We start from the raw sequence: 18,919 nt of genomic DNA on the forward strand, positions 1-18,919 counted from the left end.
CTCTTAATTCCTTTGACATAATATTTGCTTTATCACATGTAACTATACAGTTTTAGAAGGACAATACCAATATCACTGCTGAAAATAAAAATACTAAATGCAGTTCTGTAGTTCTTCAGTTTATAGGATATATTCCATTAGGAAAGTGCAAACAAAATGCTGGGCTTTGTAATTGCTTGAAGTAATTCTTCTATGTGTGGTTATACCACCAACTTCACAGATAGTTAAGTTTCAGCCTTTTTTTTTTTGGTCCCCATAAGACTTGCAGATCTTCATTCCCTGACCAGGGATCAAACCCAGGTTCACAGCAGTGAGAGCACCAGGTCCTAACCACTGGACCACCAGGAAATTCCCTAAGTTTTCATTTTAAAAGTTGATTTTTTTAAATGACAGAAAACACTGACTGGGTTCCAAAGTAAAAAGTATAAAACAGGGTACAGTTCTAGGGGCCACCTCTGGCCAGCTCCCTACCCCTTACCACCACACCCCCACACACCCCCCCACCCCGCCAAGAGAACTGATTTCTTAGTTATTAGTGTAACTAATCCTACCACTGCCTTTTAAAAAAAAAAAAATAGAAGCAAATACATGTTTATTTTTTCATTTGTCTCATCCTTTCTTACACAATCAGGTAACCCAACCTCCTGCTCTTCATTTTCACTTCCTCTTCTCTGAAGACGACTCCAGGACAGCATTTTTGGGGGGAGGGAAGGGGCAGAAGTTCAAGACTGTTTGTATTTTCGGAGCCTGCAACAATTGGTTAGCAATGTTAGCAAAGTCGGTACAACCTGAAGGCCATCTCACCACCCTTTTCAGGCATTCAGCAGCAGAATCCTTAAAAATAAGACTAGAGACCAACTGAGATGAGTCTCCGTTGGGGGTCAGGGGAAGGGTGGGTGGTTCTGAAGCTTTCTCCCTCTTCCTCCTAAAGATGTTCCCTCACTTTTTTTCTTAAAAACAGCTGTGCAGTATTCCACTGTATGAATCCGCCATGTTTCTTCCATCGATCCCTTCTACATGGACATTTGGGTGGCTTCCACTCTTTAGCTGTTATAAAAAGCACTGCCATGAAGATCTTTACTTGTACACTGACTCATATTTTTACCAGTACACCAGATACTTAGAAGTGAGACTGTAAGGTTGAGGGATAAACTCATTTTTAATTTTGAGAGCTTTTAACAAATTCCACCCACAGGAATCGGTACAGTTTGGAGTGCCTGTTTCCACACTGTCTCACTAACAGTGCATTGTATAACTTGCACTTTTTGCAATTCAACAGGGAAGAAAGGTTATCTTGGTGGTTTTAACTTGCATTTCTCTTTTTATGTATATCTTCATATGTTTAAGAGCTATTTATTTGCATTTTATTTTCTGTGAACTGTCCATATCTTTTTGCCCATTCTTTCTGGTTCTTTTCAAAGTTTAGAATTTCTTTATGTATTAGGGTTATATCAGCCCTTTGTGATAAATGCTGCAAATATTTTTTGCCACTTTATTATTTACTTTTAACTTTGCTTTTTTTGGCCATCCAAAACTCTTTCATTAAAGATATAAATTCCTCCTTTTATTGTTCCTGGATTTTCAGTCACAGGAATATTTCCCCCACTTTCAGGTCACAAAGGAATTCAGGTATGTTTTCTTCCAGCTATTTAGAAGGTTTCATTTTTACAATTGGGTCTCTAATCCATTCGGATTTTATCCTTCTGTACAGTATGAGAAATGGATTCAATTTTATTATCTTCCATATGGTTAACGACACTTGTTTCAACATCCCTTTTGAAAGTCTTTTTCTCCACCAATAAGATGATTCCTTTATCATACAATAAATTCCTGGACTTTTCCTCCATTGTTTATAGTGTGATATAATATCTAGTAGAGTTATCCCTCCTTCTGCACTGTTCTTGAGTTCTTCTGGCTATTACAGTTTATTCTTTACAATACCTTTATATAGGAAAAAGCTTCTTGTTTAACTAGAATTTAGTGTGCCCTTTAAATATAAATATATAATGTATGTGAATGGAGAAATTTCAAAAGTACTTCTAGATGATATTCTAAAACCAACTCCAGATAAACTAGAGTTTGTTTTAAAATTAGTTTTAGAAGAAAACAGATATCATACTAGTGGACACGTGGATACAGGTAAAGCCAGGGGTGGAACAGCCTTCCCTTAGAATGCAGACACTAGTGAAGTGAAAGTTGCTCAGTTGTGTCCAACTCTTTGCAAGCCAGAATACTACAGTGGGCATCCATTCCCTTCTCCAGGGGATATTCCCAACCCAGGGACCGAAACCAGGTTTCCCGCATCGCAGGTGGATTCTTTACCAGCTGAGCCACAAGGGAAGGCCTGCAAGGGAAGAATGTAGACAAGTGTTCCTCAACACTCACTGCATCCATGGTCCTGTGATAACTAGTATAAACCAACAGGGCCATACCAAAGACAAGAAAACACACACTGGTCCTACTATAACTATCACAGTCACATTTTTTTTCTGTAAAATAAGGTACCTTGTGCATGATGTAGCAAAGGTCAAATGCTCAAATAGATCCTTTTAAGAAAAGAAAACATTTAGGACCCATGGTATTTTCAGGAACTCAAGGATTGTGAACTTTTGTGCTAAATCAATCTTCACAAAATGACATACGCAACAGCCCAAGGTAAAATTAGCCTTTAAAAAAAGAATTATGACAACCATTTTCAAAGAAAGCAAAATCAGTTGGTAGGAAGATAAGTCCCACTTGACATTTGGGTACATCTTTTCCCTAAATCACCTGGAACATCAGTGGCCAGAGGCCCCATCTACTAAGTGAACCTGGTAACTTCCCTCTAAGGGTTAAGACCACATTTCCTATGCAGAAACCTTCTTGGACAATTGAAAACTGCCATTTACCCAGCAAAGGAAATAACAGAGACTGGAGAATATATCAAATAAAAATACCAAAATAACCCATATTATTTGCACCATTGATAGTTCTAAATCTAAAAAGTAAACACTACTTTTATTCTCCAGGCTAGGGTTAGCTCTCCTGTTACCTTCTGTCCTAACCTGCTGCTGCTGCTGCTAAGTCACTTCAGTCGTGTCCGACTCTGTGCGACCCCATAGATGGAAGCCCACCAGGCTCCCCTGTCCCTGGGATTCTCCAGGCAAGAACACTGGAGTGGGTTGCCATTTCCTTCTCCAATGCATGAAAGTGAAAAGTGAAAGTGAAGTCGCTCAGTCGTGTCTGACTCTTAGCGATCCCAAGGACTGCAGCCTACCAGGCTCCTCCGTCCATGGGATTTTTCCAGACAAGAGTACTGGAGTGGGGTTCCATTGCCTTCTCCGTCTGTCCTAACCTAGTCCATCCCAAAACAGAGACCCAAACTGCTCACTGGGAAGCTTTTGTTGTGCTTCAATAAAATTTGCTTTTTTTTTTTTGTATGGGAAGATAATGTTGAAAACAGAACAACTGGTCTCCCTCACAGTTCATCAACAGTGATAACCACCTTTCACTTCCTAACAGCTAAAACTTTACTAATTGAATACAACAATCAAAACCATGAAGTCATTGTTTGCTCTAGTTCACCATTTTTATTTACATAACCATCTTTTTCCTAGACCAGCAACGTGAAGCAAAACAGAAGGCTAAGATGCCTTGCTGGTAACCACCCTCTGCCATTTCCTTTTGCAGAGGGTCTTCTCAGTAGTAGCCAGGTACCACGTGGAGCCTTTTCACAGTTTCAGAGAAGCATCCCTTGTAGTAACATAGCAAGAAAGTGCTACACTTGATGGTAGTTACTGTCGCATTGTTCAACCAACCTTACAGAACTTCTGTCATATAACTTCAAGTATGTAAGTTATTTAATCAACACAAAACTCTTCCCAAAAAAAACCAACCAATATTAGTTGACTTCTGGTGCCATGAGACATAATGGCACCACCAATTTTATATTTTAGTGGTAAAAATATAATCCAGTTTTAGCACCCGTCTGTAAGAGTTAGATGAAAATATATAATTGGCCTACTGGAAGGTAATAGCCTTAATGTCCCCTCAGTGAGGGAATCTGTTCCTTCTGCTGCATCCTGGCTCACAGAAAAGAATAACAGTATCAATGGGGGAAAAAAGGAGAGACTTTTAGTTAAGGTTTTTCAGTAGATGAAATACTCAGAGAAATCAATACTAGAAATCAGTTCCCATCTTCCTAACCAGAACCCTGTCTCAACACTCCATTTCAAAAATGAAGTGACATATTCTAATAAAATGACAAGTTTTTAACATAAAAACACACTGAATTTTGAGTAACTCTATCAGTTATTAGAAATGGTATATATAAGCAAGGAAAATAAAGTGCACCTTTACAGTATATAAACTCAGAAAATCACTTGTTAAAATTGGCAATATAAAAAGTACCGGACCTAGCAAAGTTAGATAGAAATAAAAATTTCAGTTGAAAAATTACAGTTTTTCACTATGGCAGAGGGACAAATAAACTTTTATTACAGTTATTGGATTTGGAGACTCTTGTATATTTTGATTTTGTGTAGGACAAGGGAAAGTCATTCCTCTAGAAGGCACTAACTGGTCTAAATGTGTGAGCAGCTTCATAAAGAAAACATGTGCAAAGTACAGTCAGAAAGACTGCCTGGCTCTTGCGTCAGATTCCTTCCTCTGCGTCACAGACGGCAAATCACTGCTGAGGAGCCTGTTGGCCGTGTGGCTTTCCCACATCATCTGCAGTGTGCTCAGTCCACGGTGTCACAGATCTCCTTCACTTTCTGGTTGAAGTCTTCCGGCTGATCTGCATACACATAATGGCCTGCTCCGAGAATGGCCTAGGAAACCAAAAGCGGTCAGGTGGTCAGCGAGTAAAAGCATTTAAGAATGCTTTTACACCCTTAAAGACACTTAGCAATGCAACTGACAACAGCTATACATGAATGAAACAGGAAAGAAAAAGCAATACTAATCTGCAGTGACTAGTGTATACTTGATTAAATAAAGGATCTGAGAATAAAGAGAAAATCCAGTGAATCGTACTAAAGTTTTAAGATGCAAAAATAACATTCTAGGTTGATCTCTAACAGTAGGGCCAACGGAAACACTGCCCAAGGTGAGAATGTGCTGCCTTGGGAGGTGGTAGAGACGCTACTGGGCCTGTCTATCCCTGGTTTGGTCTCTCCCACCTCAGAGATGCTGTGGCTCCAGGACAGACAAGGCCCCAAGAATGGCAATTTGCTGTCTGGACATGAAGATTTGTTTGGATCAAATCCTGCCCCCACCACAGGCGACTACAGGTCTCTGACCAAGACTGCAGGTACAGCTTCGATGTGAAGGCGCAGGGATGACCAGACAGCTCAATGAAAGCAAAGGTAATACAACAGACTTCACAAGCAACTGAGAACCAAAACTACACCACACACTTACTATCGTCTTCACATATGACTGTGGTCGTAGTGACTGGATGCTGGTGCCAGAATTGCCATCTATGCAGGATCGCGCGCCGAAGATCACGGAAACTGGAATGTCAGGGTGCATTTTGCCAATTCGCTGGAGCATTGGCCTTTTTGCCCATCCGTAAGGGATAGTCATGTTTTTGAATGCAGTCTCACCACTTAAAGAGAGAAAAATCACATGCATGATTCTCGGGGCTAGCGCACATCACACTCTCACCTCTATTAAAACACGCTCATATATTCAGATTCTCCCCCATTTAAGAAAGACTGCAGCTTGCACAGAAAATAATTTACTAGGAAGTGTAAGGAACAAGCCTCACAGAAGATATACTTTTTTTGTTAGATAAACAAGGATGTTTTAACCTCTAAAAAAAAACTCTTACAAAAAATGATCCTCCTTCAAATCAAAACATGTGACCCTAAGTCCCTATCATAAAATTATCAAATTTCCTTTGGGGAGAGTGGAAATATGTTTGTTTGTTTTTTTCCACTCTAACTTAGTCACAAGGCAGCTTTTCCACAGGTTCATGACACCAGTTTTTTACCTACAATGGCAACATCAACACCAAGATAAGAACAAATTCAGATTAAGTATTCTTTGTGAACTGTTACATATTTTTAATTTTCTGCATATTATGATGCTTGACACCTGTGAAAATCTTTTTTTAAAAAACAAACATATTTATTTATTTGGATGCACTGGGTCTTCGTTGCAGCGTGTGGGATCTTCAATCTTTGCTGCAGCATTTGGTATCTTGAGTTGTGGCAAGTGGGATCTAGCTTCCTGACTGGGGATAGAACCTGAGCCCCCTGTATTGGGAGTGTGCAGTCTTAGCCAATGGACTGTCAGGAAGTCCCCCTAAAAATCGCTCTGGCTGGTAAGAGCCTGCCTCTTGGGCTCTTATTTTTAGAGATACCAAAGGACTCAGCTGGGACCACCCCTTTATATGCAAACTAACTAACATGGAGCTGCGCCTCTTCTGTCTGGCCTGCACATCCCAGGAGGTGATGTTCCTCTGCCTTAGTCATCCCAGGGCCAGGTGCCAAACTGGAAACCCCCTGGATATCTTAGAGCCTGCTGAAATAATTTAAACAGTCCATCCTACGCTGCCCACCCTGCGCTGCCTGCCTCTCCCACAAAACCCAATAAAGGTTCCTGCCTGGAGTTCCCCTCACGCCTGTCTTCTACCACCTGATCAAAACCTGCTGCATCTTCTGTGAGCCTTCCTCAGTGACTCCGCTTCAGGAACCGTGAGTGTACAAAACTTTGTTCTCTCGAGCCTCTCCTACGTCTTCTCATGTGGGCCACACCTGACTGACCGTCACACAAAAGAATACAGAACATCTGACAAACTCCTCAGACAGATCCATTCTGTGGTCACTTCTCTGCTCTCTGTGGTACGAGGCATACTTGTGAATGGACACTTGTGAGTTCAAGGGCCACCACAGGACAGGCCACAAACTAGGCCTACACGGGCACATGTGATTGTGAAATGTGAGCAGGTGAAGAACAAAACAGTGAGACCAGACAGACAGACAGATGAGTTCCCCGGAACAGGCCACTGACAATTGCTGGGATAAATCAGTCAAGTGTTCAGACCTAATCCACCCAAGTCAAGTGCCTGGTGAGCCACAAAACATCAGTCACTTGCGGACTCCAAACCTCTCTGGCCTCCCTTCCCTTTGGCAGACAACCTATAACCTACTTTATCAAAAAAAAAGGAAGCTACAGCTATACCTCCAGTGCTCTCATGGCCTCAATCTTTCTAATAAAGTAGGTGTACATATTCTTTGAGAGAAGTGGTATTAGTTGCTCAGTTGTGTCTGACTCTTTGCAACCCCACGGAAGGTAGCCCGCCAGACTCCTCTGTCCATGGGATTTCCCAGGAAAGAATACTGGAGTTGGTTCTCGTTTCTTTCTCCAGGGGATCTTCCTGACCCAGGGATTGAACCCAGATTTCCTGCACTGGCGGCAAATTCTTTACCATCTGACCACCAGAGAAGCCTTGAGAGAAGTGAGAGAGGCAAAGAAAACGAAACTGAAGGAGCTATTTCTGCATCTCACCTCTCAGCCTTTCACCCAAGTCTGGATCTTAGAAAGGATGAGTAACCATTTTTACATTTTAAAGTATAGTCTATGGCCCACCTCTACTGGAGTCATCAGAAGTGTTTGGTAAAGATGCAGCCCAGAACTGCTCAATCAGTCTCAGAGGCAGGGTTCAGACATCACATTTCTGATAAACTCCTTCAACAATCCTGGTGCAGAACGCAGAACGGAAACCGGAGCTCTCACCATCACACTCCGTTCTCGATCCTCTGCCTACAGACTCTAGGCTCTGGCTTTGGGGCTCCTCCTAGCTCCTCAAGACTTTCAAGCTCCATTCTCTCCACTCATACCTTGTATCTGAGATCTAGAAGTCTTTTTTTTTTTTTTTTTTTAATAAGCTATACCTTTGCTTGGCTCTCTTGCTTCCTCTAGCTACTGTGCTCTCTCCCCTAATCACTGTCAGACTCCCCACCCCCTCTCCCTTCTCGGTGTTTCTCAGGCTGACGCACAGGACTGAAGAGGTGCTGTGTACAGAGGGGCGCCAACAGCAAACGAACCTGAAAAGGCTGCCCTGTCTCTGCCACACGCCTGGCAGATTTAAAACCCTTTGGCATAATAAAGGGTTCTAAGAAGATCTATGGTATAGAAGACCATTTACTTTTGTTTACACCAGAGCTCCTTTTTTGTACAACATTCATACTCAATTTGAGAACACTGTTTTATTTGAAATTCTTTATGATCTCTCAACTCGGGTCACCTTAACAAGACACCCAAGACCAAGACTTCCCTCAACTTGTCCATGGGCCCCTTAAGGGAAGAAAGTACATCTGACTTTTTCATCTCTCATCAGACTCTAGTACAGTGTTCTACATCACAGGTCCTCCATGAATAGATGAATAAATTAATAACTACTTGCCCTGTTCATCGCAGCACTGTTTATAATAGCCAGGACATGGAAGCAACCTAGATGCCCATCAGCAGATGAATGGATAAGGAAGCTGTGGTACATATACATCATGGAATTTTACTCAGCCGCCAAAAAGAATTCATTTGAACCAGTCCTAATGAGATGGATGAAACTGGAGCCCCTTATACAGAGTGAAGTAAGCCAGAAAGATAAAGAACATTACAGCATACTAACACATATATATGGAATTTAGAAAGATGGTAACGATAACCCTATATGCAAAACAGAAAAAGAGACACAGAAATACAGAACAGACTTTTGAACTCTGTGGGAGAAGGTGAGGGTGGGATGTTTCAAAAGAACAGCATGTATACTATCTATGGTGAAACAGATCACCAGCCCAGGTGGGATGCATGAGACAAGTGCTCGGGCCTGGTGCACTGGGAAGACCCAGAGGAATCGGGTGGAGAGGGAGATGGGAGGGGGGATCGGGATGGGGAATAAGTGTAAATCTATGGCTGATTCATATCAATGTATGACAAAACCCACTGAAATGTTGTGAAGTAATTAGCCCCAACTAATAAAAAAAAAAAAAAAAAAGAGAGACATAAAAAAAAAAAACAAAAAACTACTTGTCCTTTAAAATTGAGTCATTTACATACTGATAAATATCTCCTGGACTGTTCACACATTTTCAAAAAAGAAAAGTCTAAAACACAAACACAGTAAATTTAGAATCGAGACCCTTACCTCGGAGTCTGGACATTACAGTGGTAGATGTATTCTGTCACTGTATCATCTTCAAACATTGAAGAATACTTCCGTTTGAAATCAGGCCTTAAACGCTGTACTAGACTTAAACCTATGTAATAGGAAACAAACATTTTAAGTTGTAATTAATTTATATATTAGCAGAGAAGACTTTGGGGCTTCCCTGGTGGCTCAGTGGTCAAGAATCCGCCTGCCAGTGCAAGAGACGCAGATTTGATCCCTGGGTCAGGAAGATCCCCTGGAGAAGGAAATGGCAACCCACTCCGGTATTTTTTCCTGGGAAACCCCAAGGACAGAGAAGCCTGGCTGGCTACAGTTCATAGGGTTGCAAAAAGTCAGACATGATTGAGTCACTAAACGATACTAAACAAGAGAAGATTTCAGTGTTTGCTTCTATAATAAATATTAAATGCTATATTATGCATATGTTCAAACATGCATTTTAGGTTCAAAAAAGCACAGATCCTAGAAATTGCTCTCAAGTTCCCTAAGGAAAGATTAAAATAAGAATGAAAGACTCTCATATACTGACTTACAGATATGCTTCAGGAGGTCAAAAACAGTTGCCTAAAACTTGTTTTTGTAGGAAAATAAATTCTATTAAACAAGGCAGGTGAATATGACAAGGCATACCATAAAATTAACTTAATAATTTATATCTTTTCCACATTTACAACACATTAGCATCTAAATGAAGTAAAGTGAAGTGAAAGTCACTCAGTTGTGTCCGACTCTGCAACCCCATGGACTGTAGCCCTCCAGGCTCCTCTGTCGAAGAATACTGGAGTGGGTTGCCATTTCTTTTTTCAGGAGATCTTCCTGACCCAGGGATTGAACCTGGGTCTCTTGCATTTCAGGCATTCTTTACCATCTGAGCCACAAGGGAAGCCAAATGAAGTGAACTGGGATATAAATATTTCTTGGGAAAATGCATTCAGACTTTCTTCTTGGAACACTAGCAGTACTTACTGCCCACTAAGGTCATCCACAGTGGCTCCCACAGTCCCAGCCCTGAGATGAGAGGCAGGGGCAGGGCCCCCAGAGGAAAGAGGAAGAAGAGTAGGAACCTTTTATCAAGTCACTGTTTTCCCTTCTAGGGCCCAAGGACTGACTGGTTTCCCTCTCTGCTGCGACTGCCCATTACTGTAGCAAGGTCTTACTTGCTTCCTTCACCTGCCTCCCTGATTCTCTGAAGGAACCACACAGCTCCACCAAGGATTCTCATGATGCAGGAGACATTCTATACTACCCTCACCACCCTGTGTGAGCACCAATGGGAGGCAGAGGGCATGGCTTTAAAGGGCCCTCCTCGGCCTTTCCCTTCCCCATCATTATCTCCTGATTTCCTCTCATCCTTTACTTTCCACATTATTGCTACCTGTAGAGTAGCTGGATCATCAAAAAAGCAAAAGAGTTCCAGGAAAACATGTACTTCTGCTTTATTGACTAGGCCAAAGCCTTTGACTGTGTGGATCTCAACAAACTGTGGAAAATTCTTCTAAGAGAGGGGAATATCAGACCACCTGACCTGCCTCCTAAGAAATCGGTATGCAGGTCAATAAGCAACAGTTGTAACTGGACATGGAACAACAGACTAGTTCCAAATCAGGAAAGGAATACGTAAAGGCTCTATATTGTCACCCTGCTTATTTAACTTATATGCAGAGTACATCATGCGAAATGCTGGGCTGGAAGAAGCACAAGCTGGAATCAAGATTGCCGGGAGAAATATCAATAACCTCAGATATGAAGATGACATTACCCTCATGACAGAAAGTGAAGAAAAACTAAAAAGCCTCTTGATGAAAGTGAAAGAGGAGAGTGAAAAAGTTGGCTTAAAACTCAACATTCAGAAAACTAAGATCATGGCATCCGGTCCCATCACTTCATGGCAAACAGACTGGGAAACAACGGAAACAGTGAGAGACTATTTTGGGGGCTCCAAAATCACTACAGATGGTGACTGCAGCCATGAAATTAAAAGACACTTGCTCCTTGTAAGAAAAGCTATGACCAGCCTAGACACCATACTAAAAAGCAGAGACATTACTTTGCCAACAAACGTCCATCCAGTCAAGGCTATGGTTTTTCCAGTAGTCACATATGGATGTGAGAATTGGACTACAAAGAAAGCTGAGTGCCAAAGAACTGATGCTCTTGAACTGTGGTGTTGGTGAAGACTCTTGAGAGTCCCTTGGACTGCAAGGAGATCCAACCAGTCCATCCTAAAGGAAATCAGTCCTGAATGTTCATTGGAAGGACTGATTCTGAAGCTGAAACTCCAATACTTTGGCCACCTGATGTGACGAACCAAATCACCGGAAAAGACCCTGATGCTGGGAAAGATTGAAGGCGAGAGGAGAAGGGGATGACAGAGGATGAGATGGTTGGATGGCATCACCGACGTGATGGACATGAGTTTGAGTAGGCTCCAGGAGTTGGTGATGGAGAGGGAAGACTGGTTTGTACAGGCCATGGGGTTGCAAAGAGTTGGACACGACTAAGCAACTGAACTGAACTGGCCTGGTGAAGAGAGGTTATCTACATCAGTACTGAGGGCATGTGGCGTGGTCACCAATTCAGTCTCTATGCCCTCTTCTCATTCCTGCGTCCCGCTGCTCTCCACACCCCAAAGGGATGGCACTGGGACAGGAGGGGCTGGGTCTGGGCATAGGGTGGCAGAGTCTATAGCCACCTACACAGAAGTTACTGCCACACCCTCACCCATCCACCACGCCAATCTTCTTTTTCCTACTAAGCGAACCTGACTTCTGTGTGTCAGTTAGGCAGCAACGTGCCCAGGAAAGCAGGTCCCTCACTCAAACCCTTGGAAATGAATGAAGGATGACTGATTAGTCACAGAAAAGTCTTCTTCTTGGTTGATGGAAGAACATCAGGAGTGGGCAGAGACACACGGGGAAGCCTGCTTGGGCTCCCAGGGGCGACCTTCTTCCCCGACATAGAGCCTTATGCTTTCTCTTCCTCTTGTTCATAGTGCTGCTTGGCGAGCTGACACTTCTGTAACAGCAACCACTGAACTGTGAGGTAAAAGGTCAAGAGAATCACATACGTAGACCCAGACCCTTTCACCAAGGAGCCAGCTTCTAGAAAAAAATGCTAAAACCACCTGCCTCCAGACTGTTAAGAAAACAATAAAAGGCCTTCTGCTTTAGGCCGCTGAGGTCTTCTGTTACTTCCAGCCTAAAGCCTTTCTCACTGACACAAGCCGTAAGAGGGAAAGGCAGAGGTGCAGACCAGGTGTCACCATCTGTGACAACGAGGTGAGTGAGGCTGAGAAAGAGGAGTCAAGAGTGAAATGAACTTAAATCAGAGACTTCCCCAAATCTTTGTAGGAAAGAATGACTTTATCTTCTAAACACTAACATTATGGGGCAAGAAAGGAATCTGAGTGATGGTTGTTATCCCAGGTCGATTAGGTCTGGCTTTGTAACCTGTCAGCTGGATATCATCAGCTGCTTACAGGCCCCAACAGATCACCTCCTCCCATGCCCCGGGCTAGTAGATACACTACCGACGACACTGCTGGCTTGGCCTTTTTCAGAATGTTCAAGGTCGCCTAACCTCAGCCTTAGCATTTTCCATGTCCTCTGCCTGCTAATAATCTGTAATGTTTACCATATAAAGATTCCTCTTTAAGGAGAGGAGCCTGGTTTCAGTCCTCTTTAGGCATTGACCGGTACTTTATAAAGGAGGAGAAAAAGTAAGGTTTGTTTTTGTTTTCAAGATTTTAACTAACAATGGTAATCAGCAAGTACACCTCTGTTGTTCTCTATAAACATTTTGCTCTCCCAGGATACAGATATGTGGCATTCCGGGTGGCACAGTGGTAAAGGATCCACCTGCCAATGCAGGAGATGCAAGAGATGTGGTTTGACCTCTGGGTTGGGAAGATCCCCTGGAGAAAGAAACGGCAACCCACTCCAGTATTCTTGCCTGGAGAATCCCATGGACAGAGGAGTCTGGTGGGTGGGGTCACAAAGTGGGACACAACTGAGCACAAACGCACACACAGGATACAGATATAAAAGCACTCACCAAAGGGCCCTGCAATCCTGAGGCCAGCTAAAGGGTTAAAGGGAGTCAACGCTGCTCCCAAGGCTCTGATCCAAACTGGGATTGGTCTCTCTTGATCAGCAAGGTCTGGTCGTTCAGGAAAACCCCAAGGCTCCACTAAAATGAGATGACTAACCCTGTACGGGAAAGAACAGACTAAAGATCATTTGGCAAATTCACCCCAGGACTACAAAGAACTTACATGATTTATAAAGGCAGAATGAACCTCCTTCAAACACCTGGCATTGAAGAGAAAACTGAGGACTGAACAGGTTACATCTTCCTCTTATTATATGTAAACTGATGAGATCTGGTAGGATTCGAGAGGTGTCTGGTAGAAAGAGGGCTTCATATTTAATCCATCTAAATGTAGATAAGAATGGATGATGGATGTGTGAAAGGGTATACGATAACTGTAGCTATTCTTGAGAATCAAGAAAAGACAGCATTTGTTGTTTAAGCTACACTCTGGCAAATGATATGGTTCCATATATCTCAAGGTTGATACTTCAGAAATGACTGGAGATTAATATTACACTCATAAAATAACTTCAGGCACCAACAATAGTTATTTCCTATGAACCAAATCATTCTACAAGTTTAAGAAGCATTAGGACTTTGGGTGGATTCAAAAGGACTTTGAATGAACTTTTCACAAACACGAAAATAATGTAACACTATGGGCCGAAAATATACCCCCTGGTTTGGGATTTCAGTTTGATGAACAGGAACACATGTACCCTACCCATAACATCACGACATCCTGGCATGAGATTCTGTTCCTAATTCTTTCCTTACTGATTAAAGAGATAGAATAGCTTCAGTTCAAACCCATATCAAATTGCTTCGCAGCACCAAGAGTTTTAATTTTTCCATCTAATGAAGCATCTTTCCGATGAGGGAAAACCAGAACCATGTCTTCATGATTGCAACACAGTACTACACATCATCAAGATCCTCAACAAAACAGAAATATCCTGACATAAAACAATATTCAACTGTAGCCAAAACAGCCAAGAAATGCCAGCAAAGATCTCCCAAGGATGAACTGACACTGATTCTGAAGTCCCTTTCCTAAGTCACAATTGAAATAGAAAGGTAAAGAAACCAGAATATGGGAACAATAGCTATTATTCCCAATGTAAAAAGTTTTATTATTTCCGGACTTCCCTGGTGGTCCAGTGCTAAACAATTCACCTGTCAATGCAGGAGACCTGGGTTCAATCCCTGGTCTGGGAAGATTCCACATGCCATGGAGCAACAAAGCCTGTGTGCCGCAACTACTGAGCCCGTGTGCCTACAGCCTGTGCTCCAGAAGAAGAGAAGCCACTGCAACGAGAAGCCAACACACCGCAACCAGGGAGTACCTCCTGCTCGCTGCAACTACAGAAAAGCCCACACAGCGGCCAAGATCCAGAAAAGCCAGAACAAATACATAAATAATAAAAAGTTTTAGTATTTTTGTCAGCACAGATTAGTTAGTAAAGAGTACTTTGCTATGACAGCATTTTCTCAGACAGAAAGCTTCAGAGAACAGACCCAGAGCATAGAGCTCCATGGACTCTTGGAGAATACTCAGCCCCATCTTTCATCTCATGACATGAGAAGAAAGCTGAGCTGTACTGTGTGACTCATTTGACAGGAATTATTTACTTTTAATGTGTGTGGGTGTGCGCGCGCGCGCTCAGTCACTTAGTCGCATCCGACTCTTTGCAACCCCAAGAACTGTAGCCCGGCCAGCTCTTCTGTCCATGGGATTCTCCAGGCAAGAATATTGGAGTGGGTTGCCATTTCTGTCTCCAGGGGAGCTCCCCGACGCAGGGATTGAACCTGTGTCTCCTGCACTGGCAAGTGGATTCTTTACCATTGCTCTACCTGGGATCCAAACTCATATAGTAATCCAGAACCCACCTTCTAATATCCCAAAGAGGACAGCTTGATGGGATTGTCAGTTCACATCTAGGCTTAAAGAATGGGTCTAGCCAGATAGCATGTGAGTCAGCTTATCAGACATCTTTATTGAGATTCAGAGACTAATGCAAACTACAAGAAAAACAAAGAACCAGCAAAGCAGGAACAAGAGAACAGTTCATCAGTTTCAAAACATAAAGAAGCATTCTTCTCCAGCTTAGTCATTACAGTAGGTCTTGAGTCTGAAGATGATGACCAGATTACAGCCTCCAGGCCTAAGAAGTAGATAACACCTGCTTCAACATGCTCATGTAAGGGCTAAGCCTAAAGGCCAACAAGGCTATACAAACCAGGCATTCATGTGACATAAAGTCAGCCACCAGCCAGTAATAATACAACAAAACAGCCAGACTCAGAACCAAAATGTACAAAGGAGTTTACAGGACCTACTAAGAAGCAAGGAAAAGGACTAGAAAGAAGTCAGTACACAAATGAGACATTCTTGAGATGAAGTTAGCCCCAGGTATTTCCCATTAGTTCCAAGCTACTGAGGGGAGGATGGAGCACAGAACAATGAACTTAAATACCCCTAACTGGGTCAAGTAGAACAGTCTTTCATCTCAAGAGGAACCAATAAGAAATGCTCAGCCCAGCTCCACATGGTCAGGAGACAGCCAGGCAAGATCAAAAAAGCAAGATGATCTGAAAACCTTTGAGTGAAAAAGACCAGATGTAACCTATTCGGTTGTGACTTGGAATGATCTCTTTGTTAAACACTTTCTAAGTTAACAGAAGTTCTCATAGTGTCCTTTTCCTTAGTTTATGACAAATACCTATAAAAAAGACTGTCTTTGTACAGGATCCTGAGTTGTTGTTGTTTAGTTGCTAAGTCATGTCCAACTTTTTGCAACCCCGTGGACTGCAGCCTGCCACGCTCCTCTGTCCATGGGATTTTCCAGGCAAGAATGGAGCAGGCTGCTGTTTCCTCCTCCAGGGGATCTTCCTGACCCCGGGATCAAACCCATATCTCCTGGATCTCTGCTACTTGGCAGGTGAATTCTTTACCACTGAGCCATCGGAGAAGCCCATGGGATCCTGAGTGGCAGGAGCCAGAAGTAAAAGCAAATTAAAAAGGAACACACAGATGTAAGAAAGGAGATGGGATCTTTGGCTATTTCTGCTGGTTTACTCTCCCTCTGTGGCCGCCTTGTGGTGATCAGACACTGCTTGATGAAGAAGATTTTGTGGTGTAGCATGGCAGCCCAGGACACCTCACCCAGTGAGTGGTTCCTGCTTGTAATACAGCACACCCATCTACAAGTAAAATCACAGGCAACCTGTCTAACTATTACACATCATGGTATGAGAACCGAGATGAACTAAGGTCATTTTGGGGGAAGGAACAAGGGGTATGTGCCTCCATATGGAATAATCTATTAATCAGTTCGTAAGTTCTCTGCCCATCCACTACACTGCTTTTCCAGAATGGCCCAGGTGTCCCCCTAGCACAGGCCCTTTGCGATTTCTGTCCCTACTGCCTAGAATGCTCTCCTGCTACTTTCCTTTGAGACCTCCACGGCAGCTCCAGTTGTACCTCTTTAGAGTACCATAATGGACCCTGAGACAGGGCCAGGTATTCATCAAGAGACCTCACAACTGGCATGCTACTCACGAGGTTATTTCTGTCTCTCCCCCCAATGCACTGTAAGCCTTACAGGCACACAAAGTCACTCAACATTATTTAAACACACAACCTGCTAGATTATAATGTTAGGGTGTTTCATTCAACACTGGCATTTCAATGGAGGGTTCAGCCAGGTACTTTTATTTTATTTTATTTTATTTTTTTTATTAGTTGGAGGCTAATTACTTCACAACATTTCAGTGGGTTTTGTCATACATTGATATGAATCAGCCATCCAGGTACTTTAACATCAAGTATCACAATTGCTGAATCATTGAGTACTGATTCTTGATAATCAGTATCAAGAATCTGGGAAATATATGGGGTCACTGCCACAAGGTAGGACAACTTTTACGGACAGAGGCACTCTGCTGCTCATAGAGATCAAGCACACAGGTTGACCTAATGTACCAAAAACTGGAAAAAATCAGTTTTCACTTGTTCTCTATTATTGGAATTCTTCCTAAACAAGTACTTTAAACTGGGAATTTTTACTCTTCTTCCCAAACCGTCCTATAAAAATAAACCAAGAATGAAAGAATGGGACTGCCCATAAAAGACAGGGTTAATATGTATAGATTGGGACTTAAGTCCCAGTAAGCAACAAAAAAAATGTTGCCTTTGTGGGTTTTTCCTCCATGCATAGAAACAACAGAAGTTAAAGAGATGTGGTTCTCTTAGGAGAAAAATGATGAAAACTATATCTGTCATACCTGAGGCAGCAAAGCAGAAAGTGGTATTCTCAAAGTCCACTCAAAAAAAAAAAAAAAAGACAAGCTGCACAGTGAGTGAAGGAAATTAACTGAATTTCATTTGGTCTCTATTAGACCATTTCCCCTCTCCTCTCACCCTCCCACCAAAGTCTTTCTGAAATGCAAAGATTTATTTTAAACTCAAGACAGCGTAATAAAAATGGTCCTTGTAGGGGAGGCTGTGCACATGTAGGAACGGGGATTACATAAGGAATCTCTGTACCTCTCTCTCAAAATAATTCTAAACAAAAGTTTTTAAAAAGGTACTTGGATCAAGTTAAAGTTGGATAAGTGACATTTAGAGCAGGCAGTTCCTTACAAAACAGACTATGCTACTGCACCAGAGGAAATATGTATATGCCACCCAGCAGCTTTTCTGGCTCAGGTAAAACCTCTCAGATCACACAGATGGTGACCCTGACGACCACCCAGATGTTTAGTATGAGTGAAACTTGAAGAAACACCTAATGCTAAACCTCACTGACTGTTGAGCTTGCTATAATTATGAACACATGTAGGTGGCCATCACTTGTTTTTAACTATGTCTGGATCTGTGAATCTGCTGAATTGTTCAGTTAGCCATAACATCAGATCTTCTATGTAAATTTGAATGAATTTGCTTGGTCAGGATGGAGGAGGAAAATTTTCTGTAAGGTAAGAAATTAACACAAGTCGGGACCATTAATAGTAATAAGAAAAAAACACACTGGCCTTCACTCATGACTTGGGATCTCTGAAAACCCGAAGAACCTTGTTATTTTGAAATCAACTTGTGTTTCAAGATTCAATTTTTATGCAGTAAAAAATATAGGCCTTCATATCCAACACATTCTGTAGAGTTTCACTCAATATTTAGCAGCAAGCAGCCAATTTAAACATGCTAATTATTTCAAGCATTCTCTCATTCATCCATTGCTAATACTTAGTGATTCTTGGTCCTCACACAGTAGTTCAGATTTATTAGGCACAAGCATTCAAGAATCATTTTCTAAACCGTAGTCAGTTCAATGCAGGGATCACTGGCTTTATTTTACATACTTGTTCTGCTCCCTTATTCTCTTTTATAGATGGTTTTCAAGTGGTTATTCCCTTCTAAATCACTGAAGTAGCTTATTTCTTTAGAGCAGTTCCCAACTGCAAATGAAAATCTCACCAAGTGATCTAAATGGCAGATAGCCTTGAAGGGACAGGAACCTGTGACGTATGGTTTCATGACCAGAGCCTGGCCCACGGAGTGCCATGTCCCACCTCCAGGGAATGAGTACCACAGGATAGACATTATAAATACCTGACAAGAAGAATGGACTTGTGGACACAGAGGGAGAGTAGAGGGTGGGATGA

At 42.2% G+C, this 18,919-nt stretch overlaps 1 protein-coding gene across 2 annotated transcripts in view; it reads right to left on the reverse strand.

Moving 5' to 3' along the window:
• Positions 1-3,549: 3,549 nt before the first annotated feature.
• Positions 3,550-18,919, reverse strand: part of ABHD5 (abhydrolase domain containing 5, lysophosphatidic acid acyltransferase) — a 39,185-nt gene continuing 23,815 nt past the window's right edge. For both annotated transcript variants that reach the window (XM_043442087.1, XM_043442088.1), the window contains exons 4-7: positions 13,214-13,368; positions 9,137-9,248; positions 5,404-5,590; positions 3,550-4,811 (exon numbers count right to left, since the gene is read on the reverse strand). In XM_043442087.1, coding sequence (XP_043298022.1) covers positions 4,722-4,811; positions 5,404-5,590; positions 9,137-9,248; positions 13,214-13,368 — 544 coding nt within the window. In that variant the 3' untranslated portion in view covers positions 3,550-4,721. The remainder of the gene's footprint in view (positions 4,812-5,403; positions 5,591-9,136; positions 9,249-13,213; positions 13,369-18,919) is intronic.

Source organism: Cervus canadensis, chromosome 22 (assembly GCF_019320065.1).
Source record: "Cervus canadensis isolate Bull #8, Minnesota chromosome 22, ASM1932006v1, whole genome shotgun sequence".
Taxonomy (NCBI): Eukaryota; Metazoa; Chordata; class Mammalia; order Artiodactyla; family Cervidae; genus Cervus; species Cervus canadensis.